Below are 20,735 nucleotides of genomic sequence, written 5' to 3'. Positions count from 1 at the left end.
CCTTTATCTATAAGACAGGCAAGGTGGTGTAGTGGAAAATAACACTGAACAGAAATGAGGAGACTTGGTAAACAGCCCCAACACCATATAAATCAACTAGCTCTGAACAAATTCATTGACCAGAACTCCTTAATTCATACTTCTGTAATACAGGGATAATATTTTTCACCTGTACTGTGATGATAACTTGTATGAACAACTATGAAGCTTTGTAAGTCATCAAATACTATGTAAAACTAATGCAATGACAATTTTGTTTTCAAAGTCAAGAAAAGCTTTAAGTACTACTGCTTTCATATTCTGGGTTAAGATTTTGTTCCAAGCTTAAGATGGCTGCCGGCAGGTCAGGCTGTAAAAATCTCCATGGAGGCAAGTGACAATAAAGACTTTCCATGTGAGTAGGCGGGCTCTGGTAGGAGTGTGAAAGTCAATCTAAGGAGATACTCGGATGCCTGCACCCAGGTTCCCCCTCTGAGGGTGACTGCAAGCCCCCATCACCCTGAAATTAGAGCACAGCTCAATAGATCACTGTAGAAATGTCTGCTGCCTGTGGGCACACGCCTGAGAAAAGCCTGCTGAATTCAGCTGATTCCCAACACCTGGCACCCGGTGCACACCATCACCTAGCATACCAACCTGATGGAGCACAGGATTTGATTATTGAAGAGAGAGCATCTGGGGAATCTGGAGAGAGGATTACATGCCTGGGGAGGAGCGACCCACCACAGTCATTTTCCAGGCAGAGATTTGCGTTACTCCGCCCAGCCCCCCACGCCCCCCAGCCTCCAACTTGTTGCCTAAGCAACAGGGACAAACTGTTGCCCCAGGCACTCCCTTACCATTGAAGTTGGAAAGAGACTGCCCCAGGCTTTGCCTCACTGCTTCAGCACCTAATAAGGCGCTGGAAGGGGCTGCGGACAGAGCCCAGAGATTCTATCTCTGTAAATGGCAGATCAACTACTCAGGGCTGGATCCTGGTCCAGAGGAAATATGCTGAGAGCACAAACTTCAGAGGCACCTGATGAGTGCTGAGTTCTAGGTGCCCCACCCCTACCCTGATCCAGCTGTGGGACAAAGGTGTGGCCAGAAAAGGATGAGAAAGAACTCCAAAGAGATCAGTGGTGAGATGGAGGCTGACCCAAACCCCGGCCTCTCCAGCAATCCGCTGAACATCAGACCTCACAGCTGGGCCACAACTGAGATGGACAAACCCAGATGGAGCCTGGACATCAGTCACAATAGGAGAACCCCATTCCAGCATAGGCCTGGCTGTGGCAACCTCATGAGAGTACATACTTGGGGAAGAGACTATCCTGTACATCCCCAACAGAGATGTCCCTGATCATATGAGAGTGGGAGGGGAGAATGGCAGCCACAACCACCTCCACTGCCCCTCCTTCTTCCCTGCTTCATTCCTGAGGAGAGAGTGAAAGAGGTGGCTCTGCAGGGGAGATCTGATTAGAGGAACAATTACAGAGCCTGCCACAAACGAACAGGATTTTTGGTCTTTGTTTCTCGTTTTGTTCTGTTTTGGTTTTTTTTTTAATTTTCAATTATTTTTTAATTTTGAAAATTTTCTGACTGTTTGTTAGTTCATCTATTTTAAAACTATTTTTCCTTTGTGCATGAATGTGTATGTGAGGCTTTGACCTGCATCCCCTCCCAAATTTTTTTCTTTTCTTTTCTTTCTCCGTTTCTTTCTTCTTTTATTTGTCATTCTCTGTTTGTGTGTGTATGTGAATGATTGAGTGTTCATCTTTTGATTTTGTTGTTGGTTTTTGCTCTCTTGTTCTTCTGGGGTTTTTTTAATTCATTTTTTAAATAATTTAAGGGGTGTGTCAATATATGTGTGAGGGATCCACCTGAATCCCGCCCCCTTTTTTCCCTCTTTTTTCTTATTCTACCCTCTTCAGTATTTTTGTCTTTCTTCTCCATTCACTTTATACTAGGCACGTGTGTGTGTGTGTGTGTGTGTGTGTGTGTGTGTGTGTGTGTGTGTTTAGTTTTCTTGGGGTTTTTTTGGTTGTTGTGGTGGTGGTGGTTTGTTTTATCTCTCTTTGTTGCTATTGCAGATCGTTTTGTAGTGTGGGTTGGTTTCTGCTTTGCATCACCATATAGAGTGGTGTTGGGGAGTGTATCTCAGGGAAAGTATATCACAATAAGTGAACATTTTAATTTGCAAGTAACATCTGACTCCTAGCACCCCGTCCCCCACTTTACTTGATTTTAAAAACCACAAGAGACAGCAAAGCTTCCCATCCACCATCCTATTTCAAAATAGAACAAATCCAGAGACCAGATCAAGGAAGAATAGAGGAATGAGCAAACATCAGAAGGGAAAGACTCTCCCACTGACACTGAATAACAGAACTAAAGAAAAAAAAAAAAAAAAAACAAGAGATCTGTCACAAATGAGGAAAAGTCAAAGGGAGACCTCAGGTAATTCCAAGTCTATTAAAGATAAACTCCTGAGAAATCAGACCTTGGTGCCCAAACAATGGAATTCACCAACGACTGACTCCAGAATATGACAGGGATCAGGGAATGGTTGGAAAGAGTGAATAAGACTCAGGAAAGAAAAGATGCAACACAGAAAGAACTTGTAACAGAGATTCTGGCAATAAAAAATTTTATCCAGGAAATAAATAACAAGATGACAAGCATGGAAAGCAGAATTAATCTAGCTGAAGAAAAAATCTCAGAACTTGAAGACCAGAACATGGAATTAACCCGATCTGTAAAAAACATAGAAAGATGACTCAGAAAGAAAGAATAAAGCCTACAAGAGATGTGTGATTATATCAAGAGGCTGAACCTATGCCTGATTGCTATCCTAGAAGCAGAAGGGGAAAATGAGAACAACTTGGAACAAATATTCCAGGAGGTAATCCAAGAAAACTATCCCCATCTCACCAGAGATGTGACCAGCCAAGCACAAGAGATACAGAGAAACCCCACAAGACATCAAATGAGAAGACTAACCCCTAGACACATAGTAATTCACCTACACAAAGTTGGCACAAAAGAAAAAATCCAAAAGGCACCAAGAGAGAAAGGTCAGACTACCTACCAGGGAAACCAATCAGAATAGCAGCAGACCTATCAGCAGAAACACTGCAAGGAAGAAGGGACTGGAGCCCTATATTCAAAGATAAACAATTTCAACCAAGAATTTCCTATCTAGCCAAGCTCAGCTTCACCAGTGATGGAGAATTAAAATCTTTTCCAGGCATTCAATCCTTAAGAGATTATGCAGCCTCCAGACCAGCTCTACAGGAGACACTTAAAAAAGTATTAAGCACAGAAAAAAGAAAAAAAATAATTACCACACACTTCCCAAGAGAACAGCAGAGCACAGAATCAACAGAGAATACAGCACAACAAGAAACTTGAAAACACACACATACATTAACCCCAAAGTCAAAAGAAAAAAGCAAAGAATGAACTTTATAAGAACCTCATGACAGGGATAAGCAATCACATTTCAATAATCAGTCTGAATGTGAATGGATTAAATGCACCACTGAAAAGAAACAGATGGCAGACTGGATAAGAAACCATGGCTCCATTATTTGCTGCATCCAGAAAACTTATCTCACTACAAGGGATGCACATAGACTCAAAGTTAAGGGATGAAAAATGAATTTCCATGCAAATGGATCACAAAAGAAGGTAGGAGGTGGAACTTAATATCAGACAAAACAACCTCTAAGCTATCAAAAATTTAAAAAGATGCAAAAGGACACTACTGATAAAAGTTTCAATCCATTAACAAGGAATATCCATCCTAAACATATATGCACCCCATATAGGAGTACCAGCATTTATAAAACAACTACTAAATAAGCAAAAAAAAGGTATTGACTCTAATACTATCATAGCAGGGGACGTGAATACCCCACTGACAGCCCCAGAGAGATCACAGAGGCAAAAAATCAACAAGGAGATCCAGAACCTAACCTTGACAGTTGACCAAATGGACTTAGTATATACCTACAGATTATTCCACCAACAACCATAGAATATACATTCTACTCATCACCACATGGAACATACTCCAAGATTGATCAAATCCTTGGCCATAAGTCAAGCATAAACAAGTTCCATAAGGTTGAAATCTTGCCATGCACATTCTCAGGCCACAGTGGAATAAAAATAAATATCAAAACCAACAACATTTCCCCAAAGCCCACAAAGACATAGACACTAAACAGCATGATGCTGAACAACGACTGGGTCAACACTGAAATCAAAGAAGAATTTGAAAGATTCCTGGAAACAAGTGAAAATGAAGAAATATCTGACCAAAACCTCTGGGATGCCATGACATCACTTCTGAGAGGCGAATGTATACCTCTACAAGCACACATAAAGAAAATGGAAAGATCACAAGTGGAGAGTCTAACAAAGCACCTAATGGAGCTGGAGAGAGAAGACCACCAAAACCCCAACTTTAGTAGAAGAATCCAAATCACCAAACTAAGAGCCCAAATATGGAACATAGATGATAAAAATATCATAGAAAACATCAACAAAACAAAAAGCTAGTTCTTTGAATTAACAAGATTGATGGACCCCTAACTAGAATGACCAAGAAAAAGAGAGAAAAGGCCCAAATAAACACAATCAGAAATACAAAAGATCAAATCACAACTGATGCCAAAGAAATACAAAGGATTACCAGAGATCACTATGTACGCCTATATGGAAAGAATCTTGATAACCTAGATGAAATGGAGGACTTTCTGACATCACACAACTTCCTCATGTTATAACAAGAAAGCACTAAGACACTAAATAGACCAATAACAACCCAAGAAATTGACTCTGTCATAAGAAAACTACCTACCAAAAAAAGCACTGAACCAGATGTCTTTCCAGCAGAATTCTAAAAAGCATACAAGGGGGAGCTGATACCAACCCTACTGAAAGTATTCCAGCCAATTGAGAAAGATGGAATTCTCCCCAAATCACTTTACAAAGCTAACATCACACTGATACTCAAACTGGGCAAAGATCCAACAAAGAAAGAGTACTACAGGCCACTATCCCTTATGAACATAAATGCAAAAATCCTCAACAAGTTTCTACCAAATCAGATCTAAAAGCACATCTTAAAAATCATCCACCATGACCAAGTAGGCTTCATCCCCAGGATGCAGGACCAGTTCAACATTCACAAGATCATAAATGTCATTAAATACATCAACAGATGTAAAAACAAGAACCACAAGATTATCTCATTGGATGCCAAAAAAACTTTTGATAAAATCCAGCTTTCCTTCTTGATAAAAACCCCCAAACACCTAGGTATAGAAGGAGCATACCTCAAAATAGTAAGCGCCATCTATGACAAACCCACAGCTAACATATTGCTAAATAGACAGAAACAACAAACATTTTCCCTGAAAACTGGAACAAGACAAGGCTGCCCACTCTCACACCTCTTGTTCAATATTGTGTTGGAAGTCCTAGCTCGGACAATCAGAAAGGAGAAGGAAATCAGGGGTATCCAAATAGGAAAAGAGGAAGTCAAGTTATCCTTCTTTGCTGACGATATGATCCTATACCTTGAAAATTCAAGAGAATCTGTCAAAAACCTTCTTGCTCTGATAAAGGATTTTGGCAGAGTCTCAGGGGGCAAAATAAATGTGCAAAAGACAGTTGCATTCCTATACACCAACAACAAGCAGGCAGAGACCCAAATAAAAAGCACAAGGCCATTCACAATAGCCACAAAAATAAAATGAAACACCTCGGTATCTTCTTAACCAGAGAAGTGAAAGACCTTTGCAATGAGAATTATAAAACACTGCTCAAAGAAATCCAAGAAGACACAAACAAATGGAAAAATATCTCATGTTCATGGATAGGCAGAATCAACATCGTTAACATGTTCATGCTACCAAAGGCAATCTACAGATTCAACACAATATCCATTAAGTTACCAACATCATTCTTCTCAGACCTGGAAATGACAATACAGAAATGACAATGGAAACATAAATGACCATGAATAGCCAAAACAATCCTTAACAAAAAAAACAAAGCAGGAGGTATCACACTTCCAGACTTCAAATTTTACTATAAGGCTACAGTAATCAAAACAGTCTGGTATTGGTACAAGAACAGGTACATAGACCAATGGAACAGGATAGTGATTCTGGAAGCAAAACCTCAATTCCTCAACCAACTCATCTTTGACAAAGCCTCCAACAACAACCACTGGGGTGAGGAGAACCTATTCAGTAAATGGTGCTGGGAAAACTGGCTGACCACATGCAGAAGATTGAAACAAGACCCCTACCTATCACCATACACAAAAATTAACTCTAAATGGATCAAAGACCTTAACATAAAACCTCAAACTGTAAGAATCTTAGAAAGCGCAGGAGATACCCTTATGGAAATTGGAACTGGGAACCAATTCTTATTCAGAACCCTAAGGACCAATATCTTAAGAAATAAGATAGAGAAGAGGGACCTCATCAAATTAGTCAGCTTCTGCAAAGCAAAAGAAACCATCAAGAGAGCAGGGAGACAGTCCACAGAATGGGAAAAAATATTTGCCAACTGTATATCTGACAAAGGCCTAACATATAGGATCTACAAAGAACTCAAATGCGCTGAAAGGAAAAAAACAAACAGCCCCTTTAAAAAGTGGGCAAAAGACATGAATAGACACTTCTCAAAAGAAGATATACAGGCAGCCAACAGACACATGAAAAAGTGCTCAGCCTCATTCATCATTAGAGAAATGCAAATCAAAACCACATTGAGATACCACTTAACCCCTGCAAGAATGGCCATCATTAATAAAACAAACAACAACAGATGCTGGTGAAGATGTGGAGAAAAAGGAATGCTGCTACACTCCCGGAGGGAATGCAGACTAGTACAACCTTTTTGGAAGACAGTGTGACGATTTCTGAAAGAACTAGAAATTGACCCTCATGTGACCAGCAATTCCCCTATTGGGAATATACCCGGAGGAACTCAAATGATTCTACAAAAAAGATACCTGCACACATATGTTTGTTGCAGCTCTATTCACAATAGTAAAAACATGGAACCAACCATGTTGCCCATTCAAGCTGGACAGGATAAAAAAAAGTGGTACATATACACAATGGAATATTATGCAGCCATAAAGAAGGACAAATATATGAACTTTGCAGCAACTTGGATGGATTTTGAGTCGATCATACTCAGTGATTTATCACAGAAACAAGGAACTGAGTTCCATATGTTCTCACTCATAAGCTGACCTTGAACAATTATAATGGTATAAGTTAGTGATTGGCAGTAGTGGAAAACTGTCAGGGGAGGGGGTGGTGGGATTGGCAGTTGAGGGTAACTGCTGGGGGAGGAAAGGGCATATCTCATCAACAAGGGTACCTGCATTATCAATGTTTATATATCTAACCCTGAATTATACCCCACATCTTTTAAATAAATAATAAAATTTTTAAAATTAAAAAATTATTTTGTTTCTTTTACTTTTTGTCTTGCAAGAAGGAGGGGAGTCATTTTTTAAAAAATTATTTATGTTTGTAGTTTTCCCCTTCTTTATCACAATTGTCTTCTGCATGATTAAGCAGTATGGGTGGACATCTAAGAATGTTCAACAATTTGAGATAAGCATAATGTAATTGGACTTTGTGTGCATATTTTCATCAAACATTATACAGAGGCCTCAATACTAGGTATGCAGTAGATGGGACAAAATCACAACAGGCAACTTTATTTTTAGAATTTGATCCAAAAATCAAGAAAAAATAAATAAAAGGAGCCGCGTCTCAATTATGTTAGTACACAAAATAAAACAAAAAATACATCAACATTTGCCAGGTGATCATTTACATGTATTTGCAAATGACCTGATAAGGAAAACATGTGATTTACAACACGGGAAAATTCTGTTAACAACCATAGACTTAAATGCACTGCACTGTAGGTCACCTAGACTAGGTTAGCAAGAATGAGCAAAGTGGTAGGCCCCAAAGGCAATTCCCAAAAAACTTCCTCAGATGGAGACTTTGGTAACTGTCTGTGGTAAAAAAGAAAAACACCAATTCCTATCCTTCATCACGTTGGGTGGTCATGGTGTCCATTTTTCTCCTGCGATGAGTCCATTTTTAAACACTTCAGTTATTTTGAAGACACTCCAGATCCACAGAACAGCAGACTCTCCCATTCTGTAAAACAAAGACACAAATGTTAGCCAGCGGAAACACAGCCTATGAATCAAATAGCACTCTGCAATTGTTATAGTATTCAAAATGACCTTCTGCATTTTGAGACAAACTTTAAGGATGCTAAAGAAACACGACTAGGAGGATGTTGGAAAAATGCTAGAGAAAGAGTAGAAGGAAAGGAAGGACTGATAGACTCCACAGTCTCTCTTTCTAGGGTTCTGCAGTCATTGCTGTATCTTGCCCCGCTTATACTCAAGTCACAGTTGAAACACCTCTCTGGGATTTACAAGTTTTCACACACTTTTTTAGCTGGACTTATTCCAAATAAGATACCCTGCAAAAGTAAATCCCTGAAAGATGACAATTTGCCATTTGAAAAGCTGATCAAAAGTACCCCAAGAATCTGTGGGCAAATCCAAGATGACTTCCAGAAACTCAGAAGTGGCAATGAATATTTACATGTATAAATTGTTAGAAGTTCACTAAAAATCAATTTAATATATGAATGTAAATATATTTTTATAATTCCCCTTGATGAATCTCAAAACTGATATCAAGGAAATAATATTAAATAACAGAAGTCTTTATGTCACCTGATCGTTTAGTTTTCTGGGGCTGAAGGTACAGATAGGACCATGGTTCTTTTGAGGTGTGAAGCCTGATATTATCCTTTTTCTATCAAGGCTTCATCTAAAATGATACTTTATAGGAAAGAGAAGAAATCCACATTTATAACAGCATAAAAGAAGCAAGGTAGGAGCCTTCCACTGATGCCTAAAGCTGAACCAGGGTTTGATGGGCCCAAGCAGACTTGTATTTTAAAAGTGCTTAATCACGGGAATCTTAGACAGATGTTTTGGCGGAGATTTTGATACTGACTAACCATTGTTCCAAATCAGCTACAGTTACAGCTCTTCATGAGCTTTGAAGGAAGGGATGGTTCAGGTTTTTAATCTTAAAGACGTATGAAGATGTTTCATGAAAACTCCTCCAAAAAAGACATGGAAATAATCACAATTAATCAAATGCTGTAGTAAAAGCAGGTCCCTTCCTTAAGCACTCTGATAATAAAACAAAGCAAACAACTTTAGAGAGCACTTTTTTCCTAAGATTGACAGTTTCATAAAAGAATTTAGAAAATTTTCGAGGATGAAAGGAGGTAGCTCCTTCCTTTCTTCCTTCCTTCCTTCCTTGCCTCCTTTCTTCCCTCCTTCCTTACCCCCTTCCTCCCTTCCCTTTTCGTTTCCCATTGTCTCTTTCTTCCCTTTTATTTTATTTTATTATTTATTTTTATTTGTATTTTTTTGGAGTTGGAGTCTCACTCTGTCGCCCAGACTGGAGTGCAGTGGCCGCTCCTGGCCACCGCAGCCTCGACCTGCTGGGCTCCGGCGATCCTTCTGCCTCAGCCTTCCAAGTAGGCAGAATTATAGGCATGCGCTACACACCCGGCTGATTTTTTGATTTATTGTAGAGATGAGATCTCGCCTGCCCAGGCGGGTCTCAATCCCGCGGGCTCAGGCAATCCACTCACCTCAGCCTCCCAAAGGCGCAGGATTACAGGCTGAGCCACTGAGCCTGGCTCTTCCCTTTTATTTTAAATATGCAGAACAAAATAGCTTAAATCCATCATAATTGGACCTAGAGTCAGTTGTTAAAATTTTGTAGCTTAAAAGCAAGAGAGTTTTTTTTTTTTTTTAATTTCAGGTTCATTTGGAATTTGCCTTTACACTAGATGCGGCAATCATCTATTCAGACATATGAACCTCCTATGAGAAGTAAACACCTGCCTGTGTTTCCACCATACCCCATGGAACCTGTGCATGGACCTCCTGTGAGTTTTCTCTGGCAATTCTTCAAGGCCACAATTCCCTCAGGTTATGCAATTACCTTGCATTTACAGGTTGTGCAGGGAGAGCCAGCCATTGTCCACACAGAGCCGCTAAGCCTTGAAATGCCATAGCTGTCCAGGCAAGTTTTTCTGATGTCATAGGCGACGTTATCAGCCAGGCAGGGGTCAGTGACACAGCGAGGACAACACTCCCCTTCTAAAACAGCTGTGTACTCACAGCTCAAGTTGGGGCAAGTGAGTGGCCAGCAATCCACTTCTCCTTCCTGTGGAGAGAAAGCCAAAAATGCCTCATCATTGTTCCTATGCACAATTTTGTTCCCAAAGTTCAAGAAGGTGAAAGAAAACAGCAACTGTCATTATTGCATGTTTCCAGTTAACACTGTCAGGAGCACAATATACCTCCTCCTTGAAGACCTGTTACAGATGTTACCTCCTTCAAGATGCTTTCGCTGACCACCTACAGGGCATTCCAGAGAAAGAGCCAGGTCAGCTTCCTCATGGGCCAAGCGTAGCCTACACGTATTCTTATCATGATACTTAATATCGTATCATAATTCTCAGCCCAATTCCACATTAAGTTTTGAGCTTTCAGAATTCGGACGTGTTTCTCTTTGTCTCTATGGTGCTTAGCACAATTTTGGTCAATGTAAAACAAATAAATAAAAGGCTAGTATATAAAAAGAAATTAATTTTTCATAAGGTCAAAAACAAAGCCCAAAGTACTATCATATTTCAACTGAATTTAAAGTGGAGGCTGGGCAATATTAGGATAATCAATGCAGAGTGGTTTTGAATGTAATGTGTGATGAGTAAACTTTCTATATTACTGTTCAAATAGAACCTCCGTGTGTCTCAGCATCTGGCAACCATGGCTCCGCTGAGCCACCCAGGATAAAGCTGTTTCCCTATGCAGCGTCTTCTGCTGTCATGACACTCATTATAATGTGCAGCAACTCTTGCTAAATTGTTCAGTCATCCTCACAAGATTATGGGCTTTGTGCAGGTAAAGACCACGCCTATCTTCCTCACTCTCACATCATCTAGAGCCCAGCACATGCAAACTCTTGATAAATATTCATTAAGTATAACACACATTATTCTCAAGTAATTCTTAAGCTATGGGCTCAACAGTTTCAGTTTCCCTGTGAAGTTTTCCCCTTCGGGGCTGTGAATGGAAGAGGATATAATTTTGAAATTCTAGCTATGAAAATTTTATGTACAAAATTAATATCCATTCTTCTGTTTGATGATCGGCCTTGTAAAACAGAAATGCTTTTTTCCAAACCAATATGGAGACTAATTCTATAGTTGTGTTGGACATGCTTGCTGCTGAAGTTTCACCTTTTAGTAGAAGAAATTATCAAGAAAGGTGTATCCTATTAACATTATCTGCATATTTACCTGAAGATTTTAGAAAATCTGGTGGAAATTCAAAGTACATTTTTCCGAATGCTTGTTTTCATATAGTAATCATGGACTTAATCATTCATTTCAGCAGATGTTAAACTACGGGCACCCAAATAATAGTTTTCATTACAAGTCAACTCAGGTAGAATGCGTTATAGTTGTGACCTTACAGATGGAACATCACATTTGCGATGACAATATGTCCTAAAAAGATTCCTATTCATAAATATCTTTGTTTGTGATATAATTTGAAGCCAAAAGAACCAGGTCCAGAAATTAAACCTTTTCATTGGGCTTTCTCAAATCTGATTATATAAGTAATATTCCTATATTAGTATCTATAACAACCTTCATTTTTCTGTATGAACATTTAGTTAGTATCTGAAAAAGATTTTTCAAGGTAGGATATAACAATAGTAGCTACTATGTACTCAGCACCTTTTATATGCTAATTACTATATTTGTCCTTCACATATATTCTGTAATCTTCATAACATCCCTATGAAGAAGGCATTTATACACTTGTGTACATTTTTTTTTTTTTTTGAGTCGGAGTATCACTCTGTCGCCCAGTCTGGAGTTACTTGTGTACATTTTAGAGAAAGAATAATGAGTGAAATGCTAGGACTTGCCCAAGGTAGTCACATAGAACTAGCCTATGGGAGCACCAAAATTGGATTCTGAGTCTCTATGATTAAATCTCTGACATGACTACTATATTTTGTTACTTCTCACATTTAAATCTTTAAGAGTTATGTCTGGAAAAAAAAAATGATTTGACTCGATAAGGAATAAAAATGTTAGCCAAGCCTGTGAAATCTTCCTATCTTGCAGGGATTTTTCTCAATCTATATTTTTAAAAAGGTAGCAGCTGTAAACTGTCAATGCTGTAGCCAAAACTGTCCTATAAATATATTATTTTTGTTTTGCACAGTGTTTTAAACAGCCTGAATATCTTCAAGCAGAGGACATGCCCCTTAGTTAGCCATATCCCCCAGCTCCCTGCTGTACTATTTATTAGAAACAGCTGAGAAACAGATCCTATAGGCAACTGAGGTGTAAACCCTTCCAGAGTAAAGGGACAACACTCTCCAAAGGAAGTCGACATACCAGACATCGACACTGCTGGCAGCTATGGGTCCAATTGTCTCCACTTCGATAGAGCTTGTGTCCATTTTGATCTAAACATTGACTTGTGACCCTGGTGTCACACTCTGGGCAACAGAAAAGATCAACACTTGGATTCTGGCAATCACAAGCTGTCCGTCGGCAGAATATCTTCCCGTCCTGTTTAGAAATGAGGTTAAAGAGGTTTCATTATTAGGAAAATGATGGATAGCCACACTATGAAAACAAAACCTTGTAAATATTTTCAAAGCACAAAGAAAAGATGTTCTGGAATGTTGGTTATCTTCTCATCACCTCCCATTGTGTTCAAGACAGAAGCATGCTTGAATGCCCACACAAACGTACACTACACTTTCTTTCCTGTAGTACAGCTCAATGGAAACATTTCTAAGTATCATAAAGAAGTCAATATGTTCTTAACATTTTTTTCTAAATGTTTTCTTAAAAATCGTATTTTAAGTAAGCATTTTAATTAAACTAAGCAGCTAAAAATACATATGTGATCAATAAACCATTTCAGTGGAAGATCATGCTACTATATTCTCCTAATATATAATATATAGTGCTACTATATTCTCCTAATATATAATATATAATGATAACACCTAACACACTCAAATTTAGTTATATCCCTGTCCTGATTCTGGAAAGAAGTCTGATTATACCCTTTATACAGAAGAATGAAGTGCAGAGAAGATAAATGACTTCTCCAAGATCTCACAGGTAGTGGTTCTCTAAGTAGTATCACCAGTTCTTACAATTTCAGAACAATTTTTCTTCCACAAGACAGCTGTCATGTTATTACAAGGGGTTATAAGCAGGTGCCCCCTTCCACCTGGAGGCAGTTCCCCAAATTGCAGTCACAGGACAATTCCTGGTGTACTTGCCCTGAGGACTCATAGTTATTCAAAATTTCAGGTCAACAACATGTGAGCCTTAAGACTAAACATTTTACACCATGTCTTACATTTATTGCTCACAATAACTTTCTGCTTCAAAAAATGAAGAAGCTAAAAATGTAAAATAAGATTTCTCACCCTCGTTTATGGTTATAACTGCTTTGCCAAATGTTTACAGAACCAAGTAATCTCAGGACTGGACAGTTCCTTAAAGGACACATAATCAAACCTCCTGACTTGTATTTGAATCCTTTCTACAGCAACCATATTCAAAAGTTATCAAGCCTGTGTTTGAAGTTCTCCAGACTTGAATTCACCACTATGGAGAGCATTGAAAGTGTGCATCTCTGTACAAGTCTTAATGTTAAAAATTGGGCTTCTTATTACCTCTAGTCATTGAACTTAGTTCATACCCTTGGTAATCACTGAACTCCCAACACCTTCTGTCACATTTCAACTCTGCAGTTCTTAGAAGACGGCTCTTATGTATTCGCTGATCTCTGGTATAATAATAACATCTCTTATTAACTCACCTCTGGGTTAAACATCTCTAATATCCCCAACTCATAGTTTTTAATACTTTAAGTATCACGATTGCCCTCTCCTTCAACAGTTTTGGGTATTTCCTATCATCATCTACCATAAGTTATCTTGTACCATCCATTATGTGAAGTACTTTAATGCATTCTCAAACTTGAATCCTGATAATTACTAAAAAATTATTTTCAGTAATAGTCTTCAAACAAAGACTGAATTGAGTCCCATGGTGACCTTGTTTTAAGTGCCGTGCTTTCCTTAATGCAGACTAATTTTAACACAGCAATGTGTCACGAAATGTTTAGGTCACTGACAGACCACACATACAAATGTGGTCCCATAAGATTACGATGGAACTGAAAAATTCCTATCGTCTAGTGACAACGTAGCTGTCATGCAGCACAATGCATCATGTACTCATATGTTTGTGGAGATGCTGATATAAACAAGCATTGCTGGTAGTTATATAAAAATCTAGCCAATACAATCATGTACAGTACATAATACTTGATAATGATAATAAATGACTATGTTACTGGTTCATGTATTTACTATACTATACTTTTAAATTATTATTTTAGAAAGTATTCTTTCTATTTATATAAAAAAAAGATAATTATAAAACAGCCTCAGGCAGGTCTTCAGGGGGTATTCCAGAAGAAGGCATTGTTATCATAGGAGATGACAGCTCCATGTAAGTTATTTCCCCTGAATCCCTTCCAGTGGGACAGGATGGGGAGCAGAAAGACAGTAATAATCCTAACCCTTAATAAGTCTAGGCTAATGAGAGTGCTTAGGTCTTAATTTTTAACAAAAAAAGCTTAAGAAGTAAAAAATAAAATGAAAGTAAAACATTTTTAAAACAGAAAAAAGATTATATAATAAGGATATAAAGGAAGAAGATATTTTGTACAGCTGTACAATGTATGTTTTAAGCTAGATATTACAAAAGAATCAAAAAGTTTTTTTTAAAGGTTTATAAAGAAAAAAATTACAGTAATCTTAGGTTAATTTATTATTGAAGACAGGAATTTTTTAAATCAAATGAGTGTAGCCTAAGTGCTTATAAAGTCTACAGTAGTGTACAAGGAGGGATCCCAAAAAACTGGAATTAACTTTTGGAGGGCAGGCCCCTTATAGTACATGCAGAATTTGTTCCTTCAGATCAAACAGTCAAAGTTTTTATCTGGTAGTTTTGAGATGATTGTCTCATGATTTGCAGAAGAAACTTCCCAAGTTGTGGCAACAGGTGACTGGTTCTTCCATTATGACACTGTACCTTCCCACACCACACTGAGTGTTCACTAGTGTTTGACCCCAAATGGCCTGACCCCCATGTTCCACCCTCCTTATTCATCCAATCTCTCCCTGAGCAATTTTTTGTTGCTTTTTCCCTGATTAAAAAGTTTTGTTGTTGTAGAAGAGATGAAACAAAATGGGAGAAACACTAAAAGGTACTGAAATTGTTTTGAACAGTGGAAAAAGATAGATGTATCCCATCAAATGGAGAGTACTTTGAAGGCAAATGAAGTTTAAACATGAAAGGATAAATACAGAATTTTTCTCTAAATAAATTCCAGGGATTTCTGTGGGGGTCCTCCCGGTATAGTAATACCCTATGCCACTCACTCACCACTCATTCACTGACTCTCCCAGAGTAACTTTCAGTAAGCTCCATCCATGAAGGTATACCTTTCTAAATCTTTTGTACTGCATTTTTACTGTATCCTTCCTATATTTATATATGTTTAAATACATAAATACTTACCATTATGCTATAATTGCCTACAGTATTCAGTACAGGAACATGTTGCATAAGGTTTGTAACCTAAAAGCAACAGGCTATACCATATGGTATGATGTGTAGTGGGCTATACCATCCAGGTTTGTTTAAATGCACTCTGTGATGTTCACAAAATGACCAATAAGCCTAATGACCCATTTCTTAGAATGTATTATTTCCGTTAAGTGGTGCATGACTGTATTTACTTTCTTTCTTTGGCTGTGTCATAGAGTTGACTTATATTGAGCTTAATGAAGACTAAAACCTTGTTAAGCCCTATCCCATCTTGTGTAGTTGGTTGTTTAGGGGCTGCAAGTGTATAACCTGATGTTTATCTTTGTCACATTTCACCTTGTTAGATCCATTTCATCTCTCCTGCTTGTCACAATGTTTTGTAAATGCTGTTTCTGTCATCCACCATAGATCATTCTCCTTCACAGTTTAGTGACATCTGCACACTTGATGGACTTGCCCTCAGGGTCCTCATCAACTTTATCCATAACAATACTAAATAATCTGACAGGGTCTCCTGAGATGTTTTGCATCAGCTAAAGTGGAAATCTTTAAAAGGTTTAGATCCTTTATGGAGAATAGAAAGGAGACATGCTAGCTACATATATAATAACAGGTTGAAAAATGCTTTGTGTGCACTGGCTCTGTTACCACAAAAATGATAAGAAATCATAGCATTCCCAAAATATCAAGAGATGAAAGATTACACACACATATACACTTGTGTGTGCAAGTAAATATGTATACAGAGAGAGCAAGACATCTAAATTTATGCAAGTGAACTGAATCAGAGTATCCAGCTAGACTGGACAAATAGCTGTCCAGATCCTAGGAATCTTCCAACAACAGGTCTTTGGCTTACAGGTCATATACTATAATTTTAAGTCACTAGTATATTTTGCTTGTATAATTATGACCCCAAATGACTCTCTGAAGATTTATTTTAACCAATAAAAACTAAGAAAAGTAATGATAGCTACAACATGAAGCCATATGTTCATCTCAGCTTCCAATGGCATAATACCCCTCTTCCTGAGTAACAAGAACCAAGCCTCGGGAACCAACATGGCCATGTCTAGCTGGCATTAAACAAAAGGGTAAATTAGTTTAGAAGAAGTTACTGGCAATGAGACCCAATCAGAATGTCAGTTTTCTTACCATGTGCTGATTAAAAGAATGAATAAGAACAAATGGATAGCAATTTCACATCTCATCAATTATGCGAAAATGCCAAATTGGCTTCTCTTAGCTTCTAACATGTTTCAAAATAATGGCCATGTTCATTTGGCTTCAAATTACAGAGTAACCATCAAGAAAATCATTTTTAATAATGAAAATATCACTGGTGGTTCTATAAATTCAATGAGAATGCCATTAAAGAAATCTCAGCTCACAGAACATAGCCACAATAGAAACCAAATTTGGGAAGAGAATGGAGTTCACTGATGGTAATTAATTCTTCTTGTCATAGATCTTTGGGGATTTTTTCAGAGCTTAACCTCTATCCCAAGCAGGGTAGTTTGAACAACCCCTACTTACATAACAAAGATGAACTTTCCCATGCTTATGCATCAGAAACAAACTGTTTTTATAAAGTTTTATAATGAAGGTTCAAGTTTAAACAATGAATATGCATTATAGTATTCAAATTGCTTCTGAATTTTAAAAAGCAGGGACATACATCTTCATATCAAACAAAAATAAATTATTATTATGCTATGGAAAATTATAGGTTTCTAACTGTAAATTACAAATTTTAATTCTGAATAGTAAACACAGGACACATTTACTTCAGATTGTATAATATCATTAATGTTTGTTTTTTCTGCCATAGAGTTCTAAAACTTTTAAATCCAGAATGTGGATGAAGTAAAATTATTTATGTAAGTCAAATGATAATATAAACTTGGGGTTAGCAAACTGACTCCCACAGTCCAAATCCAACCTACTGCCGGTGCTACTGGATGGATGCAGAGCCTTTTTATGAGTAGACTGCTGGAATCTAGAAAGCTAACTTCTACTCTGGTCCCCTGCGCAGACTGACTCATCCCTGGTCTTCACCCTGTGAGAGAGTGCTACATTTAAGATGGGGGGGGCAGTTTCCCAGCAGCTCCTTGCAGATCAGGTTTTTCCCTTCTTGCTAGAAAAAGACATCAGAGTCCCTTAGGTGTCCCTATCATGGCCATTCTCCTCAGTTTCTCGGCAACGTTTCATATGAAACCAGGTCAATTGGTCATCATTTCTGGCAATCTCATGACAAAGGTCTTCTCCACTTCACTTTCTCTTTCCACATTGTCATAGCAATTTGCCCTTGACTTTTTTTTATAACTTAGAAGTTGGCTGGTTATTTATGGTATCCTTTTCCCTACTTACCTCTGTAATCCCTAGAAAAATCTCAAGATCTAGCAATACCCAAGTCTTTAGTATTATTTCGCTTCAAGGTAAACACTACTCATCTTTTTTTTAACAGTATAAAAGCATAGAAATAAAATATTGCTTTCATAGTTTGTTCTCTTTCTCTCACTATATTTTCCAGTTACTACTCATAGTAATTGATGGCATAAGTGTAATATCCCATTATATATAGATGCAGTAAATGTAGGAGCATAAAAGTCTGACTTACAGACCCTCGTTCTTTCTTTTGTCATTGTCACCGGAAACCTGCTGACCCAGGAAAAGGGGTAGCTAAGTTCAAACATTCCATTCTGGAGCTTTTTTTATGCCCCAAGAACAGGAAAGACATTGCCACAGAGGCTCAGTCCCTAACATCATACACCATCAGGACCCATCATTTCACATCTGTAACTTCTCCTACGTGATCTTACCTCTCTATTCTTCCTTCAGGTTCTCAGCTTTACTCTTCTGAACGTTTCCCTCAGCCTAAATGATTTCCTTCAGTTAGCTTCGAGCCATCCATAATGCTGTCAGTCAGAACTTGATGGGGCCATGCCAATCCCAAAAGTAAATTATCTCATGACACTTTGCTGTCCACAGGATGAAGTCTAAATTCGTGTTCTGGCTCTATCTTCAGTCATTGTATCCAGGCTTATCATTGAGTATATACCTGTCTTGCTCCTAATATTCTAATTTTATTATTTACTTCATATCTCTAACATGACATATATTTTTATATTCTGCATCTTTGCCCTTGTAGTTCCCTCTGTCTGGGATTCATTTTCCACCATATCTCTGCTCAGTTAGGTTTCTTATCCTTTAAGCTCTTATTTAAATGTCAATTATTTTTAAATCTTGCCTCCATTCCCTTCTGTATCTTCCCATAATAAAGTGTATAGTCATCACTCGGTATTCCTGGAGGTTTGGTTCCAGGATTTCCCACAGATAGCAACATATGAAGATGCTCGAGTCCTTAATACAAAATAGTGTCATATTTGCAAATAATCTATGAATAACCTCTTGTATACTTTAAATGTCTCTAGAATATTTATAATACCTAATACAACGAAAATGATATTTAAATAGTCATTGTGTTCATTTTTACTGTGTATTATTTTATTTTTAAAAATTGATCCAGAGTTTCTTCAACCCATAGATGTGGAACCCACAGATGCAGACTTTATTTCCCCTTTTTATGTTCTCACAGAAAGTTGCTCATGACTCTATGATAACAAGTGGTTGTTTGTGTACCCACTTCCCTCTTCATGATCTCCAACATAAACACAACTACTCATACTAATATGCTGCATTTCCTAGAAACTAATAAACCTAGGACCTCTCTACCTTCCCATGTAGCACAGGTAGAAAATAAAAATGTCTTCCTAAAGCCCTGGACAAATTTATGAGTGGAAAAGCCACAGATGGGCATCCATGAAAAGAAGCAGGGCTTCAACCAAGACTTAGGAATCAAGCCCAGAGAGATAACATTTATTCACCTGGATTTCTGTGGTCTGAATAATGCTAGAGGAACATTGGTTTTAAGCCATCTTTCTGTGCCTAATCAACCAGGTGGTCTAAAGGTGCACAAAAACATTGTCACTGCCAAGGAAGTACATAGAATCTAAACAAAAGCCCAAATCTATTTGTGCTGGTCCAGCTTTATCCTTGAACTCATTCGTTTATGGACTTGTTTCAAGGTCTTTGTTCAACTGCCATAAATCAGCTAACCTAGTGGTACTGACTTTCAAGGGGGAGGGTGGCCTTTTAAAACAACTTTGACTCTGCTTCTCTCAGCAATAAGCCTTGACCATTTGTAGACTTGTGTGATTCTGCAATTATGTGATTTGCTTTTATTTAAATTTGAAACATCAATGGTATGACTGAAAAACAGTACTTTATATCTCAACCTTGAGTGTATTTCTTAGTCTCTAAGATGATGCCATTATAATCATCCATTTGAATGCTTAAGTACTGGAGACATATTTTTTCAAATTGGAATAGAACGCTTTCAATGGAAACAAACAAGGGGGGGTCACAAATAGTTCATTTTATCCAGGTGACTTACAGAATTTGATTTAGGATTCTTAATTCAGCTCCTAAAACCAGGCTGTCTTCTCCCTTCACAACTTATGGGAAACTATGCTATAAATGAGTGATAAGTACAATTGGAGAACAGACAAATAAAACAGACCTATGTAAAGAAATCCATCTAGTGCTTTATTCAGAAAGGGGAAAGGGGAGTATTAGCTGTGGAAGTATACTGTATTAACAAAATAAGATTACAAGAATTGCTCATCTCCTGTGGCAATTTCAGTCTAACTCTCATAAGACTTTGGAGACGCTATAGGATTCAAAAGAGAATAAATCAATCTAGATTGTTTGGATTATTAACACAGTTAATTAAAGAAGCTCTGGGAAATTTTTAATGCTTAGTAAATTCTCTGGGCTTGAATACAACAAAAAGAGAAAAGACATTTTGTTCTCTCACTAGTCAAGACACAGCTCAAGTCTATGGCCTACTTCAGGGA

At 37.8% G+C, this 20,735-nt stretch overlaps 1 protein-coding gene across 1 annotated transcript in view; it reads right to left on the bottom strand.

Moving 5' to 3' along the window:
- Positions 1-7,709: 7,709 nt before the first annotated feature.
- Positions 7,710-20,735, bottom strand: part of LOC103258804 (protein kinase C-binding protein NELL1-like) — a 215,465-nt gene continuing 202,439 nt past the window's right edge. Inside the window, exons 4-6 of the mRNA XM_021711567.1 lie at positions 12,565-12,741; positions 10,086-10,310; positions 7,710-8,198 (exon numbers count right to left, since the gene is read on the bottom strand). Of these exons, the coding sequence (XP_021567242.1) occupies positions 8,148-8,198; positions 10,086-10,310; positions 12,565-12,741 (453 nt within the window). The 3' untranslated portion in view covers positions 7,710-8,147. The remainder of the gene's footprint in view (positions 8,199-10,085; positions 10,311-12,564; positions 12,742-20,735) is intronic.

The sequence above is a fragment of the Carlito syrichta genome, unplaced genomic scaffold, assembly GCF_000164805.1.
Source record: "Carlito syrichta isolate Samal-C Ts95f unplaced genomic scaffold, Tarsius_syrichta-2.0.1 Scaffold302378, whole genome shotgun sequence".
NCBI classification, from domain to species: Eukaryota; Metazoa; Chordata; class Mammalia; order Primates; family Tarsiidae; genus Carlito; species Carlito syrichta.
The sequence above is the reverse complement of the archived record's forward strand: the minus strand, read 5'-3'. Positions and strand labels throughout refer to the sequence as shown.